Below are 25592 nucleotides of genomic sequence, written 5' to 3'. Positions count from 1 at the left end.
ATCGAATAGTTCATTTCCACTTATCAAAATACTTCTACATAAATGATTTCATACAATTTTCATAATAAACCTGTAAAGTAGATAAGACAGTCCGGGAAGCAATCATTATATAGATTGCTTGTAGTTTTTAGAGATCAGGAAATTGAATGAAAATGTGGCTGTGAATTTACTGTTTTACAGTTGTAACAACTACTGAGCGACACCTTCCCCAAGTTGGGATCTTGTGCCTTTGGCTGGTTCTGAGATAGATAGCTGAGGCAGACAGTACTGGAATCCCATTACAGAGTTTATAGTTGAGGAATCAAGTAGTAGAAGCCAAAGTCTGGAAAAATAACCTCAGTGTCAACAGTCAAGATCAACAGGAAAGATGACAGGCTGGCACTACCACCAATGTTACATATTTATAGTCTTCATAGAATTGAACCAGTAACATTCCTCTATTCTAGTAGCTCACACACTAGGGGGATACCGCTGATCTACAAAATCACAAAAAAGGATACATGTGTTAAGGTGAACAAATAATGTGTACAATATGAACCCCACATGCAGGAGTGAACACATGCAATACTTTAATAGATGTGTGAATCAAGGAGCTAGAGCTGGAGAACTCTGGGGGCAGGATGGGAAGTTTAGGAAAACTGGGAAATTTGGAAGGGGAAAGGTCTTTGGAAGGAAGACAAATTTAGCCTTTGACTCAGTTAGTTTGATGTGGCAGGGGGACAATCCATGCATTATAAATAGCAGGAAATATGGGTTAGGATTTTGAGACAGAGAAAGAACACCAGTGCTGACAGCTAACGTCATCGGCATTCTCAGAGACCTCATGGAACACTTGCAGGGGAGGGGTCTGGCACTTGGACAGCACTCCTCAATGACTTCATCAGATTCATAAGCCACAGGAAAGCAGCTTTAGCATCCCAAACTAGATGTCTTTCAACCTCTGGAGTTCATCTGGCAAAAGCTAGAGTTAAGAGCAATGGGAAGCAGCAGGAATCTGAACTTCATGTCTTCCCTCTTTTTAACTCCTTTGCCTCTCAAGGACATCATGGCCTGTATTTGGCTTTAACATTTGGTTATCAGCTCATGTTTTTGTCCATTATGTTTATTCAAATATCCTTCTGTCATGTCTGTATACAGTGACTTTTTTTTTACAAGTGCACTGTTCTGGGAAATTAGGGGCTTTTTTAACCATTTTGATGAATAATGATGATGTTGGAGAAAAAGCATAAATGAAGCTGGCTCTGGGTTGCCAATTCCACCTCATTTGCATCCTCTTCCCCTTTTTGAAGCTTGTGACCAAATTCTAAGGTTTAGGAAGAGGGAACTATTTGGGAAGTGTCTTATTTCATGTTATCTTCCTTCTTAGAGCAGCTCAAGATCAAATCACTGTCACTCCCAGCAAGAAGTGTGGGAACTAATGGCTGTAAACCACGCACTCACACAATACATTCCTTTGCATATTATTTTCTTATTACTTACATAATTTATTGTAACATATTCCTTTTCTTTTCCAATGGCTGTCAAATCCCTGCTAAATCAGTACAGGCTAAATTCTGCGGTAAATGACCCAGCTTCAAGATGGGTAAATTATGACCTCAGGCTACACTCTTTTTTTCTTGTCTGATAGCTGGGAAGTCTCTTAAAGCTGTGTGCCTTTCCACCAGACTGGTCGTGAAGGTGGGTGGCTCTCTGTGAATCTCTGCAGAGTGGCAATGTCAGCTTTAAAAAATGCCAAAGCTGGGTTGTCTAAAAGGTATATAAAAGGAAATTATGTTATTTACGAATTACCTTTTAGCTTTAAAACGTGGTGAAGCATTTCCAGATCCTTTTTCTTGAATTATCCCAGCAAATCTCTCTATTGTTGAGACCACACTGCTACTAAGATTCTTCAGATGAAAGGTGCTTTGGTGACCCAGCCTCCCGGCCACCCTCAGCCCGGACATTTTTTGTTAAGTGCTGCCTCCTGGCGGCGCCTCTACTGCTCGACACCTTCCTGGTTTAGTGGAGACCACTTTCTCTAATTTGAGATCTGGAAGCTGATGCAACAGTTCCCCAGAGGGGGCGGGGAGTTGAGAACCTTGGTAGAGGGAACGCCCTTCCGGGAGACCCCTCCCTGGCTCCAAGCGGGCGCTGCTCCCTCTCCTCACCCCCATGGGGCTTTGCAGTCCAGAGTCCCTCCAGAGTTTCAGACGAGCGTCTCGGGGCTAGAGGTGGGGTTGCCAGGGTTTGAGGCTCGCGCTCAGACCCTCGTCGGGCTGCCAGCTCGAGTTGGATTGGGAGGGAGGGAAGAGGAAGCTGAGCGTACCTGGGGCGGAGGACGCGTCGAAGAGTAGCCGTGGTCATTTTCATTTCTCAGGGCAGCGCACCTGTGCCAGAGCGAGGAGAGGGCAGGGGAGCGGGCTGCGGGGTCTTTTGGTTCTTTGCACCCTTCGCCGACGCCCACTACAACCCACTCTTCTAGCGTTTCCTGGAGCCCAGGAGGGGCGGGGCTGGTTAGCCAGGTAGAGGGAACGGCAGGGGACTCCGGGTGGAGTGGGGTGCTTGTTCCCCAAGGTAGAACCCGGTTCGGCCTCCGCAGCTACACCTAGACACCAGGGACCACCGAGCTCTTCAGATGGACATGGAGGGCAAGGTCGGGGTTTGGCCAGGCTAGATCTTAGGGCCGCAGACACGGAAGTGGGGGCCGAAAGAGGGAACTAAGGGGAGACGGCGTGGGGGTTGTGGGAGAGGGGGGCAAAGGTGAAGCGTGGCGAGCCCGCTGGGTGGGCGCGGCGGGGGTGTGGGAAGGGGTCGAGGCCCTCCGGGAATGGCAGAGACAGCTGAGGGTGGGGAACCCGGGATGGGATTCTTGGAAGAGTTCACGCTCAAGCGGTTCCACTCTTCTGGAACCCACCTGCGTTTGCGTGAACTTGAGCGCTCGCCTCCCTCCGCCTTCTCCTCTGCACTTTCACCGCTTCGCGGCGGTCGCACTTTGCTTTCGCCGCATCCAGACGGGTCACCTGAGCTTGGGTGTGGGACCGAGCACCGAGAGCTTTCCTGAAAGTGGAAAGCACGTTAGATGAGGGCCTTTTGTTTGTTTTCCCATTAATGAAACAAAAAAATCTGTTTTAAACCGTTCTGGCCCTCCCAGTAAGACTGAAAATTATATCCTCCCCTTCCCTTCAACCCATAACTGTCAAAAGGAATATCTCCAAATACTTCTTGTTTAGGAGCCAGAACAGCAGCAGCATAGGTGGGCCTGAAGGGCAAGTTCAAGGACATTCCTAGATCCCAGCCAGCTGGGAAATCAGTTTAGGGGGAATAGAATTGTTCATTCATTCATTTACTCTTCCAGCAAACATTTCTTGACTGTCTGTATGTACCCTGTACTGGCTATAAGGGTGAATAAAGCTCTGGTGGTGCTTGCATTCTAGTGCGGGAGGTGACAACTAACAAAGGAACTCCCGGTGGTAGTGACTGCCATTGAAGAAAACTTACAAGTTGCTTCTTCAGAGACTCCTCAGGAAGGCCTCTGATAGGGTGATGTTTAAGCACAGACCTGAATGGAAGAATGAAACATCTCAGGGAAGATTGTTTAGGCAGAGGCAACAACAATTGCAAAAGGTCTTGGTTGGGAGCATGTTTGTGCAGCAACAGCAGGGAGGCCAGTGTGGCTGGAGTGGAGTGAGAGAGAGCAAGGGCCAGAGCTGAAGGTCAGCTTTAGACTTCCTAAGACTTCCCTCTTTAAAATTTGGACTTGAACCGAGTAGATTAAGGGGCAGGCCAGCTGGGCAGCAGCCTGGGTCTAAAAGGGCACTAAATTATTCTTGGAGTAATTCAGACATTTGGTGGCAGTGAACTCTGACTTCTGTCTATGTCTCTTGGTGAACTGTAGGTTGGCTCCTATCCACTGAGAGATCCTTAACAATTACTTCCTGGACCTCCTGCCTCCAGAATAATCTTGCAACACACAGGTAGAGGTATAAGTTGCATGGTCTAGCCCTGTGACTGGCATTTAGTTTCCTAAAGGCAGCAGTCACAGCTGGAATCCTGAGAATGCACCATGCACTATAAAGTGCCGCTCCCTAAGAGAGATTTATGCTCTATCCACATTTAAATGGTTTAATATCCCTACGGAGAAGTTGTCTGCTTCAGAGAGTTGTATGCAGTGAATTCATGTAATAACTTCTAATTTTGAATAGAAAAAAAAGCTAGCAGTTTTTATTCTGAGAAAATATTTGCCCACTTCCGTTAAATAAACATTCAACAGGTATTTAAATAATTCTAGTTCAAAGGGGTGCCAACTCATTAGCCCTGTGCCAGGGCTTGCTCAGACCCCCTTGGCTGGCCTTTCTTGGCAACACTCACATCACCTGAACCAGTCAAGAACGGAGCTGTGAGTGAGCTTGCTTAGTGTTTGGCTGTGCGCTGGACTGTACCCCTATAATTGGCCTTCCTTGGCATGCATTGCTTTGCAAAGGTGCTGAAATGGCACTGAGATTCTTGGGATGGGACCGCAGAGGTCTATGGATCCTAAACCCTCTGCGGGACCAAAGGACAGTATTCATCGCGTGGGAGATGCACAGGAAATGCAATGCGGGGAGGAGGAGGGGGGAGGGGAATTTGTAAAGGGCATCCGGAGGGCACAGTAAGTCGCTGGGAGAGCTCCAGTGCTCAGTAAATGTAGGGCAACAAGGAAGTCCAGGGGCTGAGGTAGGGAAGAGGAGGAGCCGAGATTCAGAGTGGAGAAGGTGCCTAGAGGCGGGCAGGCATGAGGTCCTCTGGGTCCCAGCTCCAGCCCGTCCTCCTAGCTCCTCCCCGCTGCCGGCCAGAGTCACACATGTGTTTTCCTGTTTTCCATTTCGGTCCGTCACCCTCTGCCTTTTCTGCTTCTCAGAGTCAACAGCTGCTGCAGCTCCAGCCATACCACGGTGCCCCTTCCTAGCACCTTCCCCTCCCCCTTCCCCCAGCGTGCTGGTAGCCCCTCCTCCTTGAACCTGCCCAAAGGTCTCTGGACAGGTAAGAGGTGGGAGACGGGGGACAACGGGTGCGAGGGGAAGTGCAGGAGGAGGATGGAATGAGAATCCTGAAAACTGACTGAATAGAGACCCAAGAGCCTCTTATTTCCTGGTACCAACCCTGGCCTTCCCTAGGCAGAGCCCTCTGCCCAGAGATTTCAGCCCTACCTAAGTGGTAGACCTGGCCACAGAAGTAAACAATTTCTTTTTTGTTTCACTCTTTTTTTTTTTTTTTAAGGGACGGTCGTAGCCACAGTGGAATATAGAAAACCAAATGGAGAACTGAGGAGGGAGGAGCTGAGCTTCCAGCTTAGGGTGATGGGGCAATCTAGCTGTACCAGAGTTTATCTGTTTTCTGTTGCTGTTGTTAGGGGAGGTAGCACAGACTAGTTGGAGTTAGAAAGGCAGGGCATAGGGTCTCTGGGGGAGAAAGTGTCTGTTTACATCTAGCTCCCTGAGCTTGACAGACGAGCCAAGACCCTGAACTGTGTGCTGGTTCCTGGAGGAAGTGTCTTTTGGTGTTGCCATTCATGGGTAGGGTCAGGGCGAGGGGCTCCACTGGCTGCTGTGCCAGGCAAGGCATGCTGGGGGCCCTGCTGCCTGCATTTCCTGAACCCCTGAATCTGAAACTTCTCCTACAGGCTATAGGATGAGTGTGTTGTCCTGTAATCACTAGGTCCTGAATGCACTAGGGGAAGGAGACAAAGGATGCTGCGTATCAGGAACATTGACATTTCATAGGGTTCCAGACTCTGCAGAGTTCTTTTGTAAAGCCTGGGGCAGAAGAGCCCTTTAGAAGAGGTCCTGCCTGTCCCACGCTGCCTGACTGGTGGAAGCTTTAACCCATGAGCTAGAGTCTCAGGGAGGAATGGGAGCTGCCAAAGATGGTGCCTTTCTGCCCATGGTTCTGGTGCTAGGTAGTGATTGAGAAAAGAGGGGCTATCTTTTCTGTGAAGGACCGCCCCCTACCCCGTTTGTGTGGGCCAAGTGAAGAGTAGGCTAGGAAGGAGGTTCTACCCTTAGCCCTTCCTGGTCAGGCCGCTAGGGTATGCTGTTTGCCAGAGTTTGGGTTTCTGTCCCTAGATTCCAGGACTGGGACTTCACTTTTCAGATACTACTAACCGGGAACTAAACCTGACACTCTTCTCTCCCCACTTTCCCTCACACGGTCTCCTTCCTTTATCCCTCCTTCATTCCCTTTTTTTTTTTTTTAACGTCCCATTAGGACACATGCCCACCCCTCGGTGCCAGTGAATTTGGTCTTAAAAGGGCAGGCGTGATGATGTATTTCCGCGTGTCTTGTTTGCTTTAAGAAGTGGGCACCCTAGCAATTGCAGTGCTGCCAGGAGGACTTGTCATTGCCTGCAAAAGGATGAGAAAGGGGAGGAGCACCAGGAAGGAGATGGACTTTGTTGGATAGTCTAGGCTTCTGGCTGAAGGAGGGCAGAGGCTTTCCTTTTTAATTTAATCACACCCTCCCCCAGTTAATTGATTAGGGAAGCATCTGAAGAAGTCCTAGAGGCTGGGTAGGTTGGAGGGGGTGGGAAGGTTGGGGTGTAGCACAGTGCCAGTTAAGAGCTTGGGCTCTCGTGATTAGCCTAGCCAGTGCCCTCACTAGTTTGGCACTCTGACATGGGACTTAGCACCTGCCTTAAGGGGCTGCAGGGAGGACTTAATAAAGCATTTAGGTGCTTAGCAATGTGTTTGGCCTGGCTAAGTGTTCAATAAATGACAGCTATTATTATTATATTTAGGAGCATTTAGGGGGGAGCTGGAAGAAAAGAAGTCTCCTTTGGATGGATTTGTTGACTTAAGAATGGTCCAAACCTGTAGAGAATTATTATGAGTTTGAGACAAACTGACAACATATTCTGGGGAGCAAGATCTCAAATGCTCCCGAGAATAACAGTTTTACAGTTTCTTTTATGCATTTGAAATTAAAGAGGGGACCTTAGGAAGATTACACGGAGATGGGAGAAAGCAAGGCAGGGATCAGATTACAGGTTAAGATTAAGTGCTCTCTTGAGGGTGATCATCTCTTAGAAGGAGGCCCCTGAAGGGCACCTACATGCACAGAAACATCTTACAGGGCTTGCTTAAGTTGAAGATAAACCTTTGACCAAAGAAGTTATATGCCTGGGGCATGACTACCCATCATGACCTGCCCTGTTAGGAATTTATGATCAGATTACCCTGTGAGGTTACTTTCCATAGAATCTCTTTTTTCATCCACAGATTTCAGACATTTGTGAGGGTGGCTTAGGAGAAGCATTTTCTCTGAGAAGGCCAACACGTGGATCCCTCTCTCCGTGAAAAAAAGAGTTTAAGGGGCTAGGATGGGATGGTGTACAGTACAGATAAGGCCCCCTAGGGTTTTTAGATCTTCATTCTGTGGTTTTAGAATAACCAAAGAGGTTTGTTTAGAAAGGGTGTGAGAAGGGACAGATAGTTGGATTTCAGAATGGATAGAGTGTATGTCTTTCAGTACAAGGACTCAAAATACCAGTTTTAAATAGACTGTAAAGGTGGAATAATCTGTGATTTCCAAAAAATATTCAACTTCTTTCTGTTCTGGGCTTGTCCAGGATAGCTCAGTGAAATCTTATTTCCTCATATTTTTAGGAAATCGGAGTAAACTTGTATTTGGGAACAGTGTTTATAGGAATTATGCTTACCCCAAAGATCCTAGTATGTTTTCTTGAGGATGAAAGGTCACACGTGGGTGTGGGGATGCAGCCAGAGTTTTGAGTGTCATTTCTTGACCTTGTTTCCTTGGAAATAGCTTGAGGCTCAGCCTTGGGGTAATGGACCAAGTTTAGGGGCAACCACCCCTCAATGTGTGTGAGGAAGTGTGCAGAGTTCTCTTAGGACGGTCAATCACGAGATGCGTGGGTTGCACTCACATTTCCTCTAATCTCAGCTTGTGAACAACCATTCGTGTCACATTGTGCAATTCTCCTGCCTTTCTTGTTTGAGAAGAGAGAGAAGTAGCCTAGGGTGGAGCCTGAAAGACTAGGAGAGAGGGCTATGCATTCTTTCTTAGCTACTGCCCTGTCCTGGAACAGGGCTAATTTGCTCTGGGACAATTTGCCCTGGGCTGCAGAGCGGCACCAACCTGATGGTCCTTTCTTCTGTCTTCTGTCAAAGGAGATCCCTGAGGGAGCACCTTCTTATCACAGAAAGTGCTGAGCCCAGAGCTCCTAGCTGCCCTTTTTGCGGAGGTGAAGGGCTAGTGAACCTTGGACCCAGATAGTTGCTTAATACTCCTCTCCCCCGCCCTCACCCCCTCCGCCCTTCCTGACTCCTTGATTTAACTTAAATTCATAAGCACTTTCCTAGCCATTCTTTTTTACTGCTGGCTGAGAAGGAGGAGCCGTCAGAACACAACTCTTTGACCTCCGCTGGCTGCTGCCATCGCAGGAGCCTGCTTACACTCTTGGCCAGGTAGTGAGTGTGCTTCCCACCCTCTCCTTCAGCCCTATTCACTTGCCCGTACCCCCTTTTGCTGCTGCGGTGTCCAATCACTTCTTCTCCCAGTGCCTCTAAGCACTGATATCTCTCCATCTGCTTGGCGAGCCTCGCTTGTCTTTCTCTCAGCTGTCTGCTGCTCTGCGGTGCCCAGCATCAGCTGCCCCTCTTCAGCTGTTTCTTGGCCTCAGCTTTGGGTGCTGTCTGTCCAGCAACAAGTCCTATTTGGGTAGTGGTCATCAGCTGACTGCAACCATTTCTAGGTTAGGCTATACATTTGGATCACACTTCTCTCATTCATACTTTTTGGGTGATACAACTATGCCGATGTGAAGGATTTGATGGCAGGAGTTCTGAAACGCTAGAGACTGGGAAAGGAGAAGCAATGAAAAGAGAATAGCCTGTCTTCTTTCAAGGTGGAGTGGGGCTGCTGGGGCCTTTGCTAGAACTGAAGACTTCACCTAAGGGTTGTTAAGGGATGCTGCCTGAGTAGGGGAATGATTGTGGGTTTCCAGCAAGAGATCTCTGAAGTCTTTAAGTTTGCCAGAGCTAGCAAGTGTCCTTGGGGAAAAAGAGCAGTGTTGTGAGGAGAACCCACAGATTATTTGCTTGTAAGGTTGGTTTCTCCGGTTGCATCTCAGCACAGGTGACAGACAGGTGAGCCTGAAACTGGAGGGAAGATGGACTTTTTTGGAGTAAGGCTGAAAAATGCCAGCTCAAATCATAGTTACACCTGGGAACTGCCAGATTGCCTAATCCTCCTGTCCCTTATCACAGCAGACTTAGATAGAACCATGGTTTATTTTTCTATTTTGTAAATCAGGTAGGCAGCACCATCCTCACAATGAGAGACAGATGCTTTCTCTCTGGGGATGAGTGCCTTTCCTTAAAAATTCAAGTTTGGGTTGTTTTGTTGAGCCAGTATGAGAAGAAGAGGTTAATGGGAGGTGGAAGGCAAGAGAGAGTTCTCTGACATGGTGGATGGGAGAGGGTTCTATGCAATTGCCAACCACCTGATATATATCTCCATCATTCTTTCTTAGAGGGCAATGCCAGAAAGCTGGTGAAGTCTTTCTTCTCCTCCGCCATGGTTGACGGCATTAAGTATGAAGTGGCCTCCCAGCACGTTGGGGATGCCACCCCATTGGATGAGAAGACCTGCTCAGGGCCCGAGCAGGTGAAGCTGAAGAAGGAGATCTCGTTGCTGAATGGGGTGTGCCTGATTGTGGGGAACATGATTGGCTCAGGCATCTTTGTGTCCCCCAAGGGCGTGCTCATGTACAGTGCCTCCTTCGGCCTCTCCCTGGTCATCTGGGCTGTGGGGGGCCTCTTCTCTGTCTTTGGAGCCCTTTGTTATGCGGAACTGGGCACCACCATTAAGAAGTCTGGGGCCAGCTATGCCTATATCCTCGAGGCCTTCGGGGGGCTCCTTGCCTTCATCCGACTCTGGACCTCTCTCCTCATCATTGAGCCCACCAGCCAGGCCATAATCGCCATCACCTTTGCCAACTACATGGTACAGCCCATTTTCCCTAGCTGCTTCGCTCCCTATGCTGCTGGCCGCCTCCTGGCTGCTGCCTGTATCTGTAAGTGGGGCTGGGGCAGGAGATGTTGGGTGGAGCGCCAGGGCAGAGGCCCACATGTGAATCCAGTCAGCCAGTAAGAAGGAGATGGAAAGGAATGCATGCCTCTGACAAATGCTTTTTTAAAAAATTATTTTATTTTATTTTTTTAGGCGAGGCAATCCTTGGTTGACCTTACAGATTGCAAGGACCTTGTCAGTTTACGATCCCTTATTTATTTATTTTTTTTATGCCGACAGCATCTGACCTTCCTAGGTAGTCTCCCATCTGAGTACTAACCAGGTCCGACTCTTCTTAGCTTCCGAGATCAGGCGGGATCCGGCTTGTTCAGGGTGGCATGGCCATAGACTTTTTTTTTTTTAAATTAATGTATGCCTTGTGTGAAAATTTGAACAGTATCAATGTATAGAACATTTTTTTTTTACCTTCACCCAGCTTCTCATGGTAAGCATCATTAGCAGTTTGTGTGCTCTTCCTGATTTTTTTCTTGCTCCTTCAGGAGATGTAGTTTTGTTCTTTTTACAAAAATGGGAGCATAGTATACATAAAATTCTATCGTTTTCTTTTTCTCTACTATTTATCAGTGACATTCTTTTCTATTATAGATCTACTTAAAAAAATACTTCATGTTATTCCAAGTTAATTTTAAGGATATTGTTTATTTAACTAATCAGTCTACTGTTAATGGCCATTTAAGTTGTTTCCAGTTTTTCAATCTTACAAATAATACTCCAGTGAATATCTTTTTGCGTATGCATGAGTTTCCACTGTGGGCTAGATTCTGAAAACTGTTAAAGATGATCTGGTAGGTTGACTTACTGGTGAAACTAATTTTAGGATCTATCAATTTTGGGGGCCCCTTGAATGTGGGTATTTAGTCACATTTTGTGTAGAGTAAGGGTTATTCTAAGTAAAATTTCTAAGTGGCTGCATCCCCTTAAACACCGGAATTTTCTTATTTCAACCATCTTTGTTGAAATCTCTTTAAAACCAACGATGTATCTGCTTGTCTAATAATGTGATATTTCTTTTGGTGACTTGGGGTTACTATCGCATGTCTCAATTCTTGTATGATTATGAGGCCTTCTCAGGCCACCAGGGTAGAGATGAATGTTTGCTTCTTCATTGGCCTCAGACTGCTGGCCTGACTTCAGTTCATCAGGTTTTATTCTTTTATGATTTCAATCTCTGTCATCTCTGACAGATGTCATTCCATGATTCTGGCATCATGTCACCTCCATCAGTCACCTTTTTTTAATTTACTGCTTCTAATTTGGGAATAGAGATGTACTCCAACTCTTGTACACTCACGTACACGTACACATGTACACCCCTGTACGAATACGTGCAAAGTAATCGCAGTGATGATTAGTCTGCAGAGATCCCCAGTGAATAGAAGACAGAGTTTTGTGCATGGATTTCTGGCATATATTTGAGACAACTCTGGTAAAGTGAAAAGTGCAGCAGACTTTTATTTGAGACTGGGCTCAATAGCTGTGTGGCCTTAGGCAAGTCGCAGTGACTGTTTACTTCCAGGCTACTGTACGAATGAAATCAGATTCAGTGAAAACCAGAAATCATGACTTAAATGTAACATATTGATAATTATTATGATAATTATTACTATCTTTCTTGGCTGCTTATGGGACTTTGTTCTATCTCTAATAAATTCAGAAGCACATAGAGATCTGGGAGAGGTTAGGAGGGTAGCCAAGATTGTGAGAATTTAGGGACATATGATTCATGAGTTTCTTCCTTCAGCCATTGTTTAATGAACACCTAGGACAAGTCAGATGCTGAGAACTCTGAGGACATTCTGTCCAGATACAACCTATGCAGTAATATTCCTATCTAATCATAACCCTTAAGGAGAAAACCAAGTAGTCCAGGAGGGAGACAGACATGTTAACAAATAATTGTCATGCAATATAATAGGTGTGGTGGCAGGGGCACCATAGGAGCAAGTGGGACAACTTTCTTCTTGTGGGGAGGAGAGCTTAGGAAGATGTTACAGAGAACACAATGTTTGAACTGAATTTTGAAAAAAATGTCCCCTAAGACATTTTTCGCAGGGATAACAGCATGGAAAGAGGTGTGGAGGTGCCAAAAGGTACAGACTGTTCAGAGAATTGCAGGTAGTTGGTAGGACTGGAATGTGGAGTAGGAGATAGGGCAGAGGCAGAGATTGGAAATATAGCCCAAGGCCAGCTTAGGGAGGGTTTTATATGGTCCCTTACAGGTTAGACTTTATCTTGAAAGTAAGGGGGAGCTATCGATTTTAAGTGGGGAAGTAAAATCAGATTTGCTTGGAAGAACTCTGGTGGGCATGTTGAGAGTGTTTTGGAAAGAGGCAGAAGGTAGGGAGACCAGTTTAGGGAGCTGAAACCTGAGTCCACATGAAGTGTGGGCAGGACTTTTGGAAGGGAGATGAGGGAGTAGATACAGCAGTAGTATAAGATGGAATTTCTAGGACTTCTGGATGTGGGGGTTTGTGGGAGCTCTCAGTGGTGATGCTAAGGATTCAACTTGGACAGATGGGAGGTGATAGAGCCTCCATCTGAAGTAGGGAAGGCGGGCTGAGTGATGAGTCAGAAGAGACATCTGGGGCTTCTGCTGGGCTGCTCATGAGACCCTTCCATGAGCAGCGCCTTCCCTCGGTCATCATGACCCAAAGTTGATCTTTTTCTCACCAACTGATTCTCACCTAAAAAAGAGGCTGTTGTATAAATGGTAATGTTTATTAATGTACAATAATGAGTGTACATGTATAATTTCTAATGACCAGAAGGCATGTGTTCATTCTCAAGGCACCTGCTTCCTAGTACCGGCGTCACTGGGAAACCAATCTAGTAACAGGGAATCGCTTGTGGGGTATGGGATGAAAGAAAGGAAGAATGTTTTGACAATTTGCTGAATATGGTGGTTCTGTATAACATGGAGCTAAATGGTAGAGCCCCTGCTGAAGAGAACTATGGTGTAGTGGAAATGGGCAAAAATAGTCAGTTAAACATACTGTGTATGGTTAAGTGCTGGGAGTGGGTGGAGTGCGACTTATTCAGGAGATTATTTCTGCACTTGACACTGAAGGATGCAAAGGAGTCAGGGGGTAGGGTGAAGTACCCACTTAGCATGGCCTGCGAGGCCTACTTTATCTGACTTCTTTCACTCATCTCAGACCTTTCACCCTCTCTCTGCTCTGGCTGTACTGCTTGTCTTGCTTTTCCTCCAGTTTGCCTTGCTTGTTCCTGTTTTAGGGGTTTTGCAATTGAGACATTGCTTGTGGGGCAGAGAATTAGAATGATTATTGTTCCTTCTGCTGGGAAGGCTCTTTCCCTAGGTGGTTCAGAGCTTATTACCTCACTCTGTTCCTATCTTTGCACAAGTATTACCTTACCAGAGACCTATCCTATTTAAAATGGTGACTCTCAGTTTCCCACCTTTTTTAAAAAAATAGAACTCATCACCACCTGACATTAACTATTTACTTGTTTATTGTCTGTTTTTCTCTCTTGAGTGTAAACATCATGAGAGTAGGGACTTTGTTTTGCTCACTGCTGAATCTCTGGCACCTAGAACAGTGTGTGTTGTGTGCTAGGAACTCAGTAAATATCAGTTAAATGAAGTAGGGGGCAAGAACGTTTTAGGCACAGGGAAAGGCAATGTAAAAGCACAAAGGTGAGAAAAAGTATAGGGTGTGGAGTGTGTGGGGAATTGTGGGATGTGAGGGGACAAAGGAAGGTTGTGGCTAGAACATGAGGCAAACCTAGGGGATTTAGAGTTTATTTTAAAGCATATGAGGAGCCATTGAAGAGTTTTAAGCAGGGGACATAAGAGCAAGGCTGGAGGCAGAGACACCAATTAGGAAGCTTTTGTAGCAATCTAGGCAGGAAATGACAAAAGCTCGAACTATGGCAGTGGCAGTGCGGATGTAGCTTATTTAGGAGATGGTGTCTCCAGAAAAGGACAGATAGGAGAGTGATTTAGAAGGTATAATCGATACAACCAATGACACTTAATGAGATGTGTGGTATAGGAAAGAGGTAGGTGACAAGGAAAATGTCCAGCAGCCTGTAAGTTCTGTGCCACAGGGACCAAGCCTGTCTTATGATCCACTGTGTCTCCAGCAGAGAAACAAAGAGAGAAATTCGATAAATATTCCTTGAATGAAGAGAAGAGGTTTCTGGTTTGAGCAACTGGTAAGTAGCAACATCATTTACAAGTAGGGGAGGATGGAATCATGTTGAATTTGAAATTTATTTGTAGGGTAGTAGGTGGATGTGCCCATTGGAGATCAGGAAAGAGATAGGGTTGGAGACTGAGAATTCAACAAATATTCATGAAACACATGCCACTTTCCCAGTGCCAGTCATTGTCTTTATGGAACTCTCATTGGGTGTGTACACATGTGTGTGCATGTGTTATGTTTGTGTGTGCTCACGCATGTGTGCGCACATACCGGTGGCAGGTCTAACATGGGCAACCCAACACAAGATTACCATGGATTATGATGAGTGTTGTGATTTGTGAGGCACAGGGAACCACAAGAAGAGACCTGAACTTGCCTAGGAGTTTAGAAATTCTTTGTAAGGAGGTTTAAGGTGACACTTGAATGGTGAAGAAGAATTAACCAAGAGTAGAGAGGGAAGAGGAGCATCTCAGGTAGCAAGAACAGAATGTACGAAAGCTTGATGACAAGAAAGGACATCTTTAAGACACTGAAAGAAGTTCGGGGTGGACTACAGTATTGAGTTTAAGGTAAGCAATGTTGAGAGTTGACTTGCAGAGGTTGATGGAGGTCGTAGGATAGGTTTTTCAGGGCTTTATAAACTCTTTGTTATTATTGTTATGAAACAAATCACCTAAAGTGGGGCAGTTCTGGCTCCGGGTCTCGTGATGATATTCAGATGGTATAGTGGCAGGAGTTGGAACAGGGGGGTTGCTGAAGAAGATGGGGACTAGCTGGGCATCTTTATTTTTTTTCCAGTCAGGGCCTTTCCATGTGGTCTTTCCATATGGGCTATATTGAACTTCCTCACATAATGGCAGCCGCAGAGCAATCAGACTGTTTACTTAGCAGCTGAAGGCTTCAAGAATGAGTGTCCCAGCAAAGCAAGAGGAAGCTGCATTGCCTTTTATGACCTAGCTTCTGAAGTCACATGTGTCACTCCTGCTATATTCTAGAGGTAGAAACAGTCACAGAAGACCATCCAGTTTCAAGAGGCACAGACTTTACCTCTTGATGGAGCGTCAGAGTCACATTGTATGAAAAGCATGTGGGATGGGAGATATTGTAGAGATATCTTTGGAAAATACAATCTATTGCAAGAACTATATTTAGGAGTTTGGTAGATTTCGCCTAAGGCAATGAAAAAACTTCAGGTTTTTGAAGCAGGAGAGTGACATATGTGATTTAGATTTTAGAATTTGTGGATTTTTAGAAAAATTACTTTGGCTTTGGTTTGTAGGACTGAAAGTAGGGAGACCAGTTACAAAGCTGTTGCCATGATCCTAATGAGTGATGATGGTGGCTTGGACTAGAGTCATGTTTTGGGGAAGAGGAGACTGGTTAAGACTTGGATGCTGATTAGATTAGGGTAGAAGTTTTTGATTATGATAAGATGCCCAGATTTCTGACGCAGGCAACTGGGTGGTTGGTGAGGCCAGTTTCTTATAGGGAGAATTCTAAAGGAGTAGGTTTGAGAGAAATTGATAGATAGGTTGAGTTTGTGCCTGGTGATGTCCAGTAAGTAGGTGGTTGGATATTCATATGTATCTGGAATCATGAGAGTTGGGCTAATGATATACTTTTGGGAATCATCAGTGTGTACATGGTAATTGAAATCTCAGTAGCAGATGAGATGATCTTGGGACAAGATGTAGAAAGGGAGGAGAAAAGAGCTTAAGACAGCATTCTGAGTAATACCACTATTGAGGGATAGATATTCTGCAAAAAGGTGGAGACGAAGCACCTAGAGAGATAGGCAGGAAATGGGAGATGGTATGTGGAAGAGAGCAATTTGAGGAGAGCAACAGTGTCCAATTTGCTAAGTGGTCAAGCTCAATAAGGAGTGGAGTTGCTTGGATTTATCAACACGGATGTCGTTGGTGATTTTGAAGAGGCATTGTAATCTCAGGGCATTGTGGGTGGAGTCAGATTTCAGAGTTTATTCATCCAGTGAAATTTGAGTGTCTACTATGTGCCTAGTTCAGGGCTCGGTGCTGGGGATACAAAGATGACTGTTACTCAGTCTACCCTCTTGTAGCTCACAGCTGATGGGAGAGACAGTTATGTAAACGGCATTAGAATTAATGCAGTGTGGTTAAGTATGAGGATGTGGGAGCCCAGAGGAGGGGCTGTATACCCAAGGGTAGCCTGTCTGGAGGAATTGTTAAGTAAGATATGAATGAAACATCACTCGGAATTGGCAATTAGGAGATCAAGGGAAACGCTGTCAGTCTTTTCAGTGGAGTGGTGGAGTGGCGTCAGACAAGGGAAGGGGAGGGAATGTAGATGTACTTTTTGAAACATTGACTCTGAAGGCAAGAAGGGTAGTTATTAGAGGGAGGGACCAAGATTGAAGTAAGAGTTTATGGGAAAGACTTAAACCTGCCTTCGGTTGGTTTGGGGGCATATTTCTGGAGAAGTTGGTTGAAATATTATCACCCTACAATAAGGTCTTCTCCAAAGCCGGATGCTTGGGTGCCCTGAGTCATCAACTCTCTCCTGAACAGAGAAGAAGATTCCATCATCCCTTTGGGGACAGCAATGCATGATGGTTAAGAGCATGGAATCAGGTCGGTTAAATTTATAAACCTCAGTTTGCTCATCTGTATAATAGGCTGGCTACCTCATAGAGGCATGAACTATATTTCTGTCGTACTTTCATCCTTTATTTATTTGTTTGTTTGTTTGTTTATTTTCCATTTCTTTCCAGTATACAATACATTGGTTAGACATTTATATAGTTTGTAAAATGATCGCCCTAATTGCCCCTTCTCTCTTCTGGTTTTCCACCTAGCCAATATGCTAACTACATTCCCTATGCCATGCTCCCCATCCCCGTGATCATCTATCAACTACTGATTTGTACTTTGTCCTTTTTATTTAAATGGTGACAATTTCAAGAGAGCAAATATGGATTCTGTTCCCGTCAGAGTGGCTTGCTGTCCCTTTATAGGCATAATCTTCCTTTAGAACTACCAATGAACTACAGCCTTAGATAGGCTAGCATTGCTAATAGACCTTGAAGTCTTTTACCGATTATTGCTTAGCTAAAATTTTTTGTACATGTAGGTGATTTCACTCACTGCTGATTTCATTGTCAAGGTAATCACATGTTGCCCTCTCTGCCAGGAATTCTTCTTCTTTTCCCTCAACCCCAGCACCAGCTTCTGTACACTCAGTCCAGATAACAGTGGTCCTGGTGCCCACCTGCAACCCCTTCACTGCCCCAGCCTGGATGGGTTGTCTCTCAGTGAACTTCATACTTTCTTTCTTGTGGTTGTCCATGTTCACTTTTCTGTGAAGGCTGGGGACTTGGTCTTAATCACAGAGCCCGTACAGGGCCTGGAGCACAGTGGGTGCTCAATGCATGTTTGTTGGATGGATGGATGGATAGATGGATAGATGCATTAGTTCTGAGTTCGGAAGGAACCTTGCTATTCTGTCCGGGGTACTGTAAATGGTTACTTTTCCTAACCAGAGAAGTTTGCAGATGGCCTATACGGAGGCTGATTCTTCTTCTTCTTCTTCTTCTTTTTTAAAGAGTTCTTTGAGCTTGCTCCAGTTCTCTGCAGCCAGAAACCCCATTACCCCAGGGGAGATAATCTCATTCCCAGTCTCACAATCCTTGAATTTAAATAGGGAGGCACAGGAAGTGGTGGAATGTATACAAGCTTTGGAGCTGGCCCCTGGCCTGAGTGACCTCAGTTTTCTCAATTGTAAGATAAAGATAAGACATTTACTTTTAATTTTATAGTAGCTCTGAGATCAGAAAGGAGGGCTGAGACTCTTTTTCCTCTTTGCAGGAGAGGTGGAACTTTTCTCTTGGCAGAATCAGAGCTAGGTATCCAGTAGTCCAGCTTTCCAGCTGCTCTTTCTTCAGAGCTGACATGCTTTGGCCCACTGTTAGCAGTCTCGTGAGGTTCTGCTCCTGCCTTGTCTTGCCTACATTTGTCCACCCTGTGACATAGTTTTTTTGGTCTAGTTTTTTGCTTTTCATTAACAGGACTTTTAACCTCCTATTAAAATGTATCTTCAGTCTGCCTACTGTATTGGTCAGCCAGCAACACATATTCAGGGCCCCTGTGAAGAGTCTACTGTAGTCTTTGTGTCTCTGACACTTGACCTTAGTGACTTGCATGTAGTAGGTGCTTCAGTAAGGGTCAGCTGGGTGAATGAACAGAAGACATGGTTCTAGATTCAGCTTGGCCGAGAAGGGCACTGCGTGCTTTTGGCTTTCTGTGGGGTGGTGGGGTGCTGAGGGCCTCTATGGGAACTGGGCAGAGGGGAGGACACACAGCTCATCCTGAGTCTGCTAAAGCTGCTTGTGGAGTGAAAAGGACTTCGGATCTCTGTGTGTTTGTCTGAGAGCTGTGGCCACGTGTCCCATGCAGCTTCTCTTGATACCAGAACAACTGACTTCATGTACTTGTGGCTAATGAGGTAGAACAGCCAGATGCTGGGCCCCCAACTGATTTTTACCCTTTGAACTTCATACTTGGAAGCTAATTATCTCTCCCAGAGGGTTTTTTCAAGAGCCACTTTAAGTTAGGGGTGGGGGAAGCTTTCATTTCATGTTCCACATTCACAGCAACAAACAGGCTGAAGTCAGAGCCTTGGGTTCTTTCTGGTATGGGGTCAGTGTGAACTTTGGAACAAACTCTTCACCAGCAGTGATGAGGGTAGAGCTCTGTGCTGGTTTGATTCTCAAGGCTCTTCGGAGGTTCACTCCCTGTCTCTTTCTTTTTCTGTTCTCTTTCCCTCTGCCTCAGAAGAGACTACTAAGGGGATAGCCTAGAAGAGGTCAAGGAAGGAACCTATCGACAGTGGGTCCCAACCCTGGCTGAATATTGGAATTGGGGTTTAAAAAAAATACTCATGGCCTCTTCCCCTCCTTCCCTTTCCTCTAACCAAATATGTCTGTACCACTGGGTAGAAAAATGAGAACTGGCTTGGAGAATGTAAATTGAAGCAGAAAGTTGCTGCTGAGGGGAAATGATGGGGGCCTTGGGAAGAGAGCTTCTTAATTGTCACCATGCTTTAGGATCACCTGGGAGCTTTGAGAACGTGCTGATGCCTAGGTTCTACCCCGGTTTCTAACCTCCTTGGCCTGCTTGGAGCCTGAGCTCTGGACTTTGTTAAAGCTTGTCAGGTGAGGCCAGTGTGCAGCCAGGATGGAGAAGGTGCTGAGTTAAGTGAAGGGTTTAGTGTTGTTCTGCATGTGATTTCCTAAGGTAACACGCCCAAAGCAGGCAGATCATCAGACTCCCCTGGGAAAGCCCTATCACAGACCCTCTGCATCAGAACTCATGGGGTGGAACCTGAAAGCTGCATATTAACCTTCCTTAGGTGAATCTGATGTGCACTCAGGCTTGGGGTCCTATTTCTGAGGACCTGAACTGGATCTAGCTGAGGAAACCAGGAAGGATCCAACTCACAAGGACTAGCCAGCTTTGAGAAGGAAGCAGATAGAGTAGTTTCATATAAGAGCCTGCAGGTGAAGATTGCTTGCTTGCCTCCTCAGCATGGTTCGGGGCCATGGCCACCAAAGTGCTGACTGAGTTCCAGGAGGCAAAGTAGGAAGAATTTGATCCAGTGACCCATAGGGTTTATGCTTGCTGTGTCTTCTCGTTAGATGCTTTCACCCATGATTCCTGAGTAAGCAAAATGGTTCTCTAGCCTTAAAAGGTAAAAGACTTTGAGGATCATCTGCAGGAAGCCAGGAAGAAAAAGTGATTTTTTAAGGTGTAGTGAGTATCCTAAACCAGCATTAGACAATACAAACAAAACACGCAGTAGAGAAAAGGAGGAAAAACTTGAAGTGTCTGGCTTAGGTAACAGATCTGAGGCTTTTCAGAGAACTTAAATCAGATTCTTCTGAGGAAACAGTGGTAGAGTGTTCTGGAGAGAGACATGTGGGTATTAACAGGCTCAAGCATATCAGTGAAGGGGCTTGGCTACCCCCAAGCAACGTGACTCTGACTACATGTAGACCAGACTAATGCAGAGACGTGTGGTTTTCCTTAAGCACATGATGAAGAGCTTGTTTATTTCAATTAAGCCCACAGACTGCTGTCCTTCTGCCTCTTAAGGGATGAATGATATCACCAGTCAGAAGACACCTGAGATGTGTCACTGGTGACTTTGAAGTTCAAGATAGTGAACTGAGTGGCAGGTGGAATTTTCATCCCTCTGTCAATTGAAGGCTGTATATGTGAAGGAAAAAAGAACAGAGAACAGAGCGCCTGACTATAAATCCTAAGATACCAGAAAGATAGACTCTGGCAAAGTACAGAACAGATTTCATAGAGAGTGGGAGAGATATATTTAATAAGGCTTTAAACTGAAATTTTAGAGGAAAGGAGAAAAATGGACAGATACAAGTAAAAATCTGGGTATTTTTGGAGGCTAAGGTATTATATAGAAAGATAAAGGTGGAAAACTTGTTCAGTAATGCACTTGGGAAAAATAGGATAGAAGATTGGGAATGACGCTTTTGGACTCATCTATAAACATTTAAGGCTAATAAACATATTTGTTTTTACTTTTACTAAAGGAGGAAACAGTTTTATACTTGATTAGAAAATGGCATGCAAGAGTATACTTTGTTCAAAAGTGGTGGGTTTTCTAGAAGAGCTAAGACTGATGTAGTATATTAGAGAGAGGTCTACTTGAATGAGGACCTGCTATAATAAGGGATAGCTGCATCCTCTGGGCAAGGTGGTCATGTTTTGATTCCTTTGACTGACGTGAGAGGGAAATTTCAGTACCTCAAGATACAGAGCCCTGTCAAAGAATTTTACTTCCCCAATGAATGTAAAGGACAGTACCACCTAGAATTGCTTCCAGCTCTGCCTGCAGGCGGGTTTTTTCTTATAGCTAAACAGAAGTTACAGATATGTGGCCCACCTCTTAGGGCACAAGGACACCAACCTCTGTTAACCTCATCTACTTACCTTGGGAAGAAGAATTATTACATGGTGATCTCAGAGGCTCTCAGGATCCGTTTAGGGAATTTTCCTTAAGGTCTCCCATAGTAATAGTGCATAGAAGTATGTATATCCTCATCCTAAGAAAATAAGCATGGTTAAGAGAATGAGGATTAAAGCTAAAAGAAATAGGAATGATGTAATTGTGGGCATAGACTGCACACCATCAGATCAGAGGGAGACTACTTTGCTTTCCTAATAAAAGTTATAAAGTTTGTACAAAAGGGAAAATATGGTAGTGATGGAAGCCTCAACAATCTGAGCATCTTTTGCTAAAGTTGCATTCTGTTAGGAGTACCTCTATAAATTAAAAAGAAACAAAACAAAACCCGGTTTATTATGGAAAATTTCAAACATATCCAAAAGTAGAGTGAATATATGATGAACTCCCAGGGTTCATGAATGATTATCAATATTGTTTTATCTATCATCCAAATACCCCCTTTCCCCACCACGAGGTTACTTAAAGCAAATCCAAGACATCATATCATTTACCTGTAAAGGCTTCAATATGAATATCAAAAGGATTAGAACTTATTAATTATTACTATTATTTTACATAACCAGGGGGAATGTGGAAGTATGGAAATGACTGTGCTTGCTCAGAGTTTGTACTACCCAGAAAAAGAAATGCTGGGCTTTCTCTGAAATACATTCTAAATTTTAGGGCAAAGCATTATCTCCTAACCGGGCATTAAAAAACAAAAAACGAAAAATAAAAAAAAAAAACACAAAAAATACCCCAGGAGCTTCTTCAAAATGAAATTCCGATACCATAGTTGAAAATTATCTTATTTAGGAAGAAAAGGAGAGCCATCTAAAGAAACCAATGTGATTGAACACATTGCTTTTTGAGGAGCTTAGATTTTTAGAAACAAGATACATAAGAGATGGTGAGAAGTGATGTAACCAAGACTAAATACAGGGGTGGCCCAGAACTGCAAGAAGATTGTCTTGAAGATTAATGCCCAGCATAAAGTAAGATCTGAAGAAGTGACCGAGGACAATAAAAGGCTCTGAGAGGAATATTCAGAGAGAGCACAGCAAGGGCATGGCAGGTAGTTCTATGATAATAGATGGTGGCAAGAAAGAAGAAGGCCACAGTCCCATGTTTCTTCTAATTTTACCTAGCAGAGGATTGCTAACCTAGAAAGGGTTCAATAAAAAAAACTAACAAGACAACAGATTTAGGCCAACAGAAAAAGCAAGACCAAGAGAGTTAAGGAGATAGTAATAATGCATATCATTGCTTTAAATGTTTTAATGTTCTTAACTACCCACTTGCAGACAAATGGAAAGAATTTATAATTAGTTGAGATGACAGAACACCACCAGGCATTCCCAGGACCTTAGAGAACAGGAAGGGTGTGAAAAAGAAGCTGTTGAGTGATGTATTAAGTTTCCTATTGCTGCTGTAACAAATGTATACCAATTTAGTGGTTTAAACAACACGAATTTATTATCTAACTGTTTTGTAGGTTGGAAGTCTGAAATGGGTCTCACTGGGCCGAAATCAAGCTGTCAGCAGTGCCATGTTCCTTTCTGGAGGCTCTGGGGGAGAATCCATTTTCTTGCCTTTTGTAGCTTCTAGAGGCTGCCCATTCCTTAGCTCATGGTCGTCCCCTTTCATCTTCAAAGCCAGCAGTCGTGAGTCAAGTCTTTCTTACATCACATTATTCTGACACTGATTCTACTGCCTCCCATGGCTATTGTTCTGCCCACTACAGGAGATAACCTGTGATAATTTTCTTTCCAAGAAAGAGAAAGAAGTAGATTCTGAGCATTCTGCATTGATAATTTGAAGTTGATTCTTGCCTAAATTCTAGGCTAATCTGTTAAAGCTGGTTAGCAAAGTATGAGAAGAGAGGAGAATCTCTAATAACCTCTATGGATTCTCTGAAAATAAGCTATTCTAAGTTAACCTCATTTTTTGTTCAATTTTATTTTTTTTTCAAGTGTAATATATCAAAGGAACAGTGCACATCGGTGTATGGCTTGATGAATTTTCTTGAATTGAACACACATGTGTAACCAGCAGCTACATTAAGAAACCAGCCCCCCGAACCTCTCCTGTGTTCCACCCAGTCATAACAACTCCACCCCACCTCCCAAGCACACATGAAGGGAAATCACTGTTCTGACTTCTAGTAGCGTAGATTAGTTTTGCCTGTTGTTGTTGTTGTTGTTTTTTTGTAAATAGATGTAAAGGATATGTACTCTTTTGTGTTTGACTTGTTCACTTAACCCCTTTCTTGTTTGCCCTGAGAACACTTGCGGATTACAGTCCTAACTTTACTCCTAAAGTTTGCCGCAATATTGTGTGTGGAATATGATGTTCCACTTTGTGTTGTTCCGTGCTTTGAAATTTACCGCACACAAAAAATTATTGAATACTGATTGTCACATACAATTCTGTTACATTCGGATTAGAGACAAGTTTCGTTTAGAAATAACTCCAAGAACAGTTTTTATATTTTATTTTCACATTGAAAACAAGTCAGATTTACTTCAGCCTCAAAGAGCTTGTTTATGTAAAAATAAATTAATGCTGGCAGCAAGCTACGCTTTTTTTTTTTCTAAATAGGAAATAGGTTAATTTGGGCATCTAAATAAATCTGGGCATCTGATCCTGAGTGGACCTGCAAGCTTTGTTCTGTTCTAGATCAACCTAGGTGGTGCTTTCCTGGTTTTTAGTTCCAGAGTTGATGCTGGGCCTTAGCCTCCTACTCCAGGGAAGTCCATGTAGGCTGGGTTTGATTATCCACCCAGGAGCATCTCTTTAGATGATTATAGTGATTTTTTTGCTTCTCCTTTCTCCAGAGCAAGGGTAAGGGCAGGAATGGAGCTGCACCTGAGTCAAGGGTCCAAGGTGATTTCAATGCTTTCAGGCCATCTTCCTGTGGACTTGGCGCAGTGTGTTGGGTGGAGACAGAAATGCACCTAGAGGTAGAAAGGTAGGCCATCTCTGTCCTTGAGGTTAACTTGCATTTGCCTCTACATTCTAACCCCATGGTCTCCCCTTTCCCTGCCTCTAAAGCAGGAGGTTGGGCTCCACTTCAGGAGCATTGTACTTGGCTGGGCTCTGGGACCTCTGGTCAGCTGTATCCTCTGGGGGTGGGACAAAGAGCCCAGTCAGCACTACTGCCTGCCATACCCATTTCCTGTTCCATGACCAAGAGGCCCTGGGGGAAGCTGGGTTTTGAGGAAGGTGAGGGCCAGCTCTCTTCAGGCAGTTTCTCTGCTTCCTGGTTTCTTTCCATAGGATTCCCTTCTTCATTCAAACTTCATTCAATACAGAGGGCAGATCAGGGCAAGATGGTGGGACAGTGGCTGAGAAATAAGGTTCAGGCTTGGGGGTCGGGGGGAACTGGTGGGTAAAAGGAGATATACAAATGGATGGATATGGGAATAGAGTACAGAAGCAATAGGGATTATTCATTTATTTATTTTTTATGGTGACATTGGTTAACAAAATCTAGTAAGTTTCAGGTGTACAATTTAACAGTAAGACATATATATGTTACATTGTGTGTTCACTTCCCATGGTTAGATTTCTTTCTATTACCACATATTTGATTCCTTTTACCCTATCTACTTCCTCTCTCCCCACTCCTGCAATAGGGATTAAAATGTAAACAAATCCATGTATTTTCTTTTCACAGTTTGTCGTAATAAAGGACGATGAGCTGACTTTTCTGTGCCTACATCCCTGGATAGAGCTGAGAACAGAACCTTGTGGCACGCAGCTGCAGACTGACTCTGAACCAGAACTAGTCCGTTTAGCCTGTTCTCGTTTGGTGTTGCGCTCTAAGGGCTAACCATGAACTTTAAAATTAGGGGATCCCATTCCCTTGTGACTAAGGCAGCATCAGTTGTCCCTGTGTTTTTAATTGGAAACCTAGCTCCACTTCTATTTATAAGCCAGCAGCAGAGCTCCAGGGGTAAGGGTTACAGGAGAGAGAGAAGGGACATAAAGGCTACCAGATGTCTGAAGGCAGAAGTCCAGTAGGGAGTAAAGGATGGGTGACTGGCTAAGGAGGATCAACAGATTTGAGAGATTTGTGGAGGGTAAGATACAGGCACTTTGATCATTGTGTTGGATACTTGTGCAGACTGTATACTTGTATCTTTAATTATTAACTTAGCACAGGGGTGGCCTAGAGTTATGGGTGCATATCTGGCCAGCCCTGTGATAAGATTTGGTTGTTTATTGTCTTGTTTATTGGGCAGAAAAGTAAGTGTTCATATGGGACAGGAATATCCCTTTTCTGGAAAGAGCAGTAGAGAATTTGGTCAGCGAGCAGAATAGGAAGGGTATAAGGGATGAGGAGGT

The 25592-nt window shown here is 44.5% G+C and overlaps 1 protein-coding gene across 6 annotated transcripts in view; it reads left to right on the top strand.

Annotated features, from left to right (window-relative positions):
• Positions 1 to 2099: 2099 nt before the first annotated feature.
• The window catches only part of SLC7A7 (solute carrier family 7 member 7), a 30359-nt gene continuing 6866 nt past the window's right edge, over positions 2100 to 25592 (top strand). Inside the window, exons 1-4 of one of the 6 annotated variants that reach the window (XM_023538185.1) lie at positions 2102 to 2210; positions 3875 to 3953; positions 4877 to 4998; positions 9509 to 10051. In XM_023538185.1, the coding sequence (XP_023393953.1) occupies positions 9553 to 10051 (499 nt within the window). In that variant the 5' untranslated portion in view covers positions 2102 to 2210; positions 3875 to 3953; positions 4877 to 4998; positions 9509 to 9552. Of the gene's footprint in view, positions 2211 to 3874; positions 3954 to 4314; positions 4999 to 8800; positions 8882 to 9106; positions 9123 to 9508; positions 10052 to 25592 lie in introns of those variants that run through there. The other 5 variants (XM_023538184.1, XM_023538186.1, XM_023538188.1 and 2 more) reach the window with 5 other exon arrangements.

This window comes from Pteropus vampyrus, unplaced genomic scaffold (assembly GCF_000151845.1).
Source record: "Pteropus vampyrus isolate Shadow unplaced genomic scaffold, Pvam_2.0 Scaffold213, whole genome shotgun sequence".
NCBI classification, from domain to species: Eukaryota; Metazoa; Chordata; class Mammalia; order Chiroptera; family Pteropodidae; genus Pteropus; species Pteropus vampyrus.
This window is presented reverse-complemented; position numbering and strand designations above follow the sequence as displayed.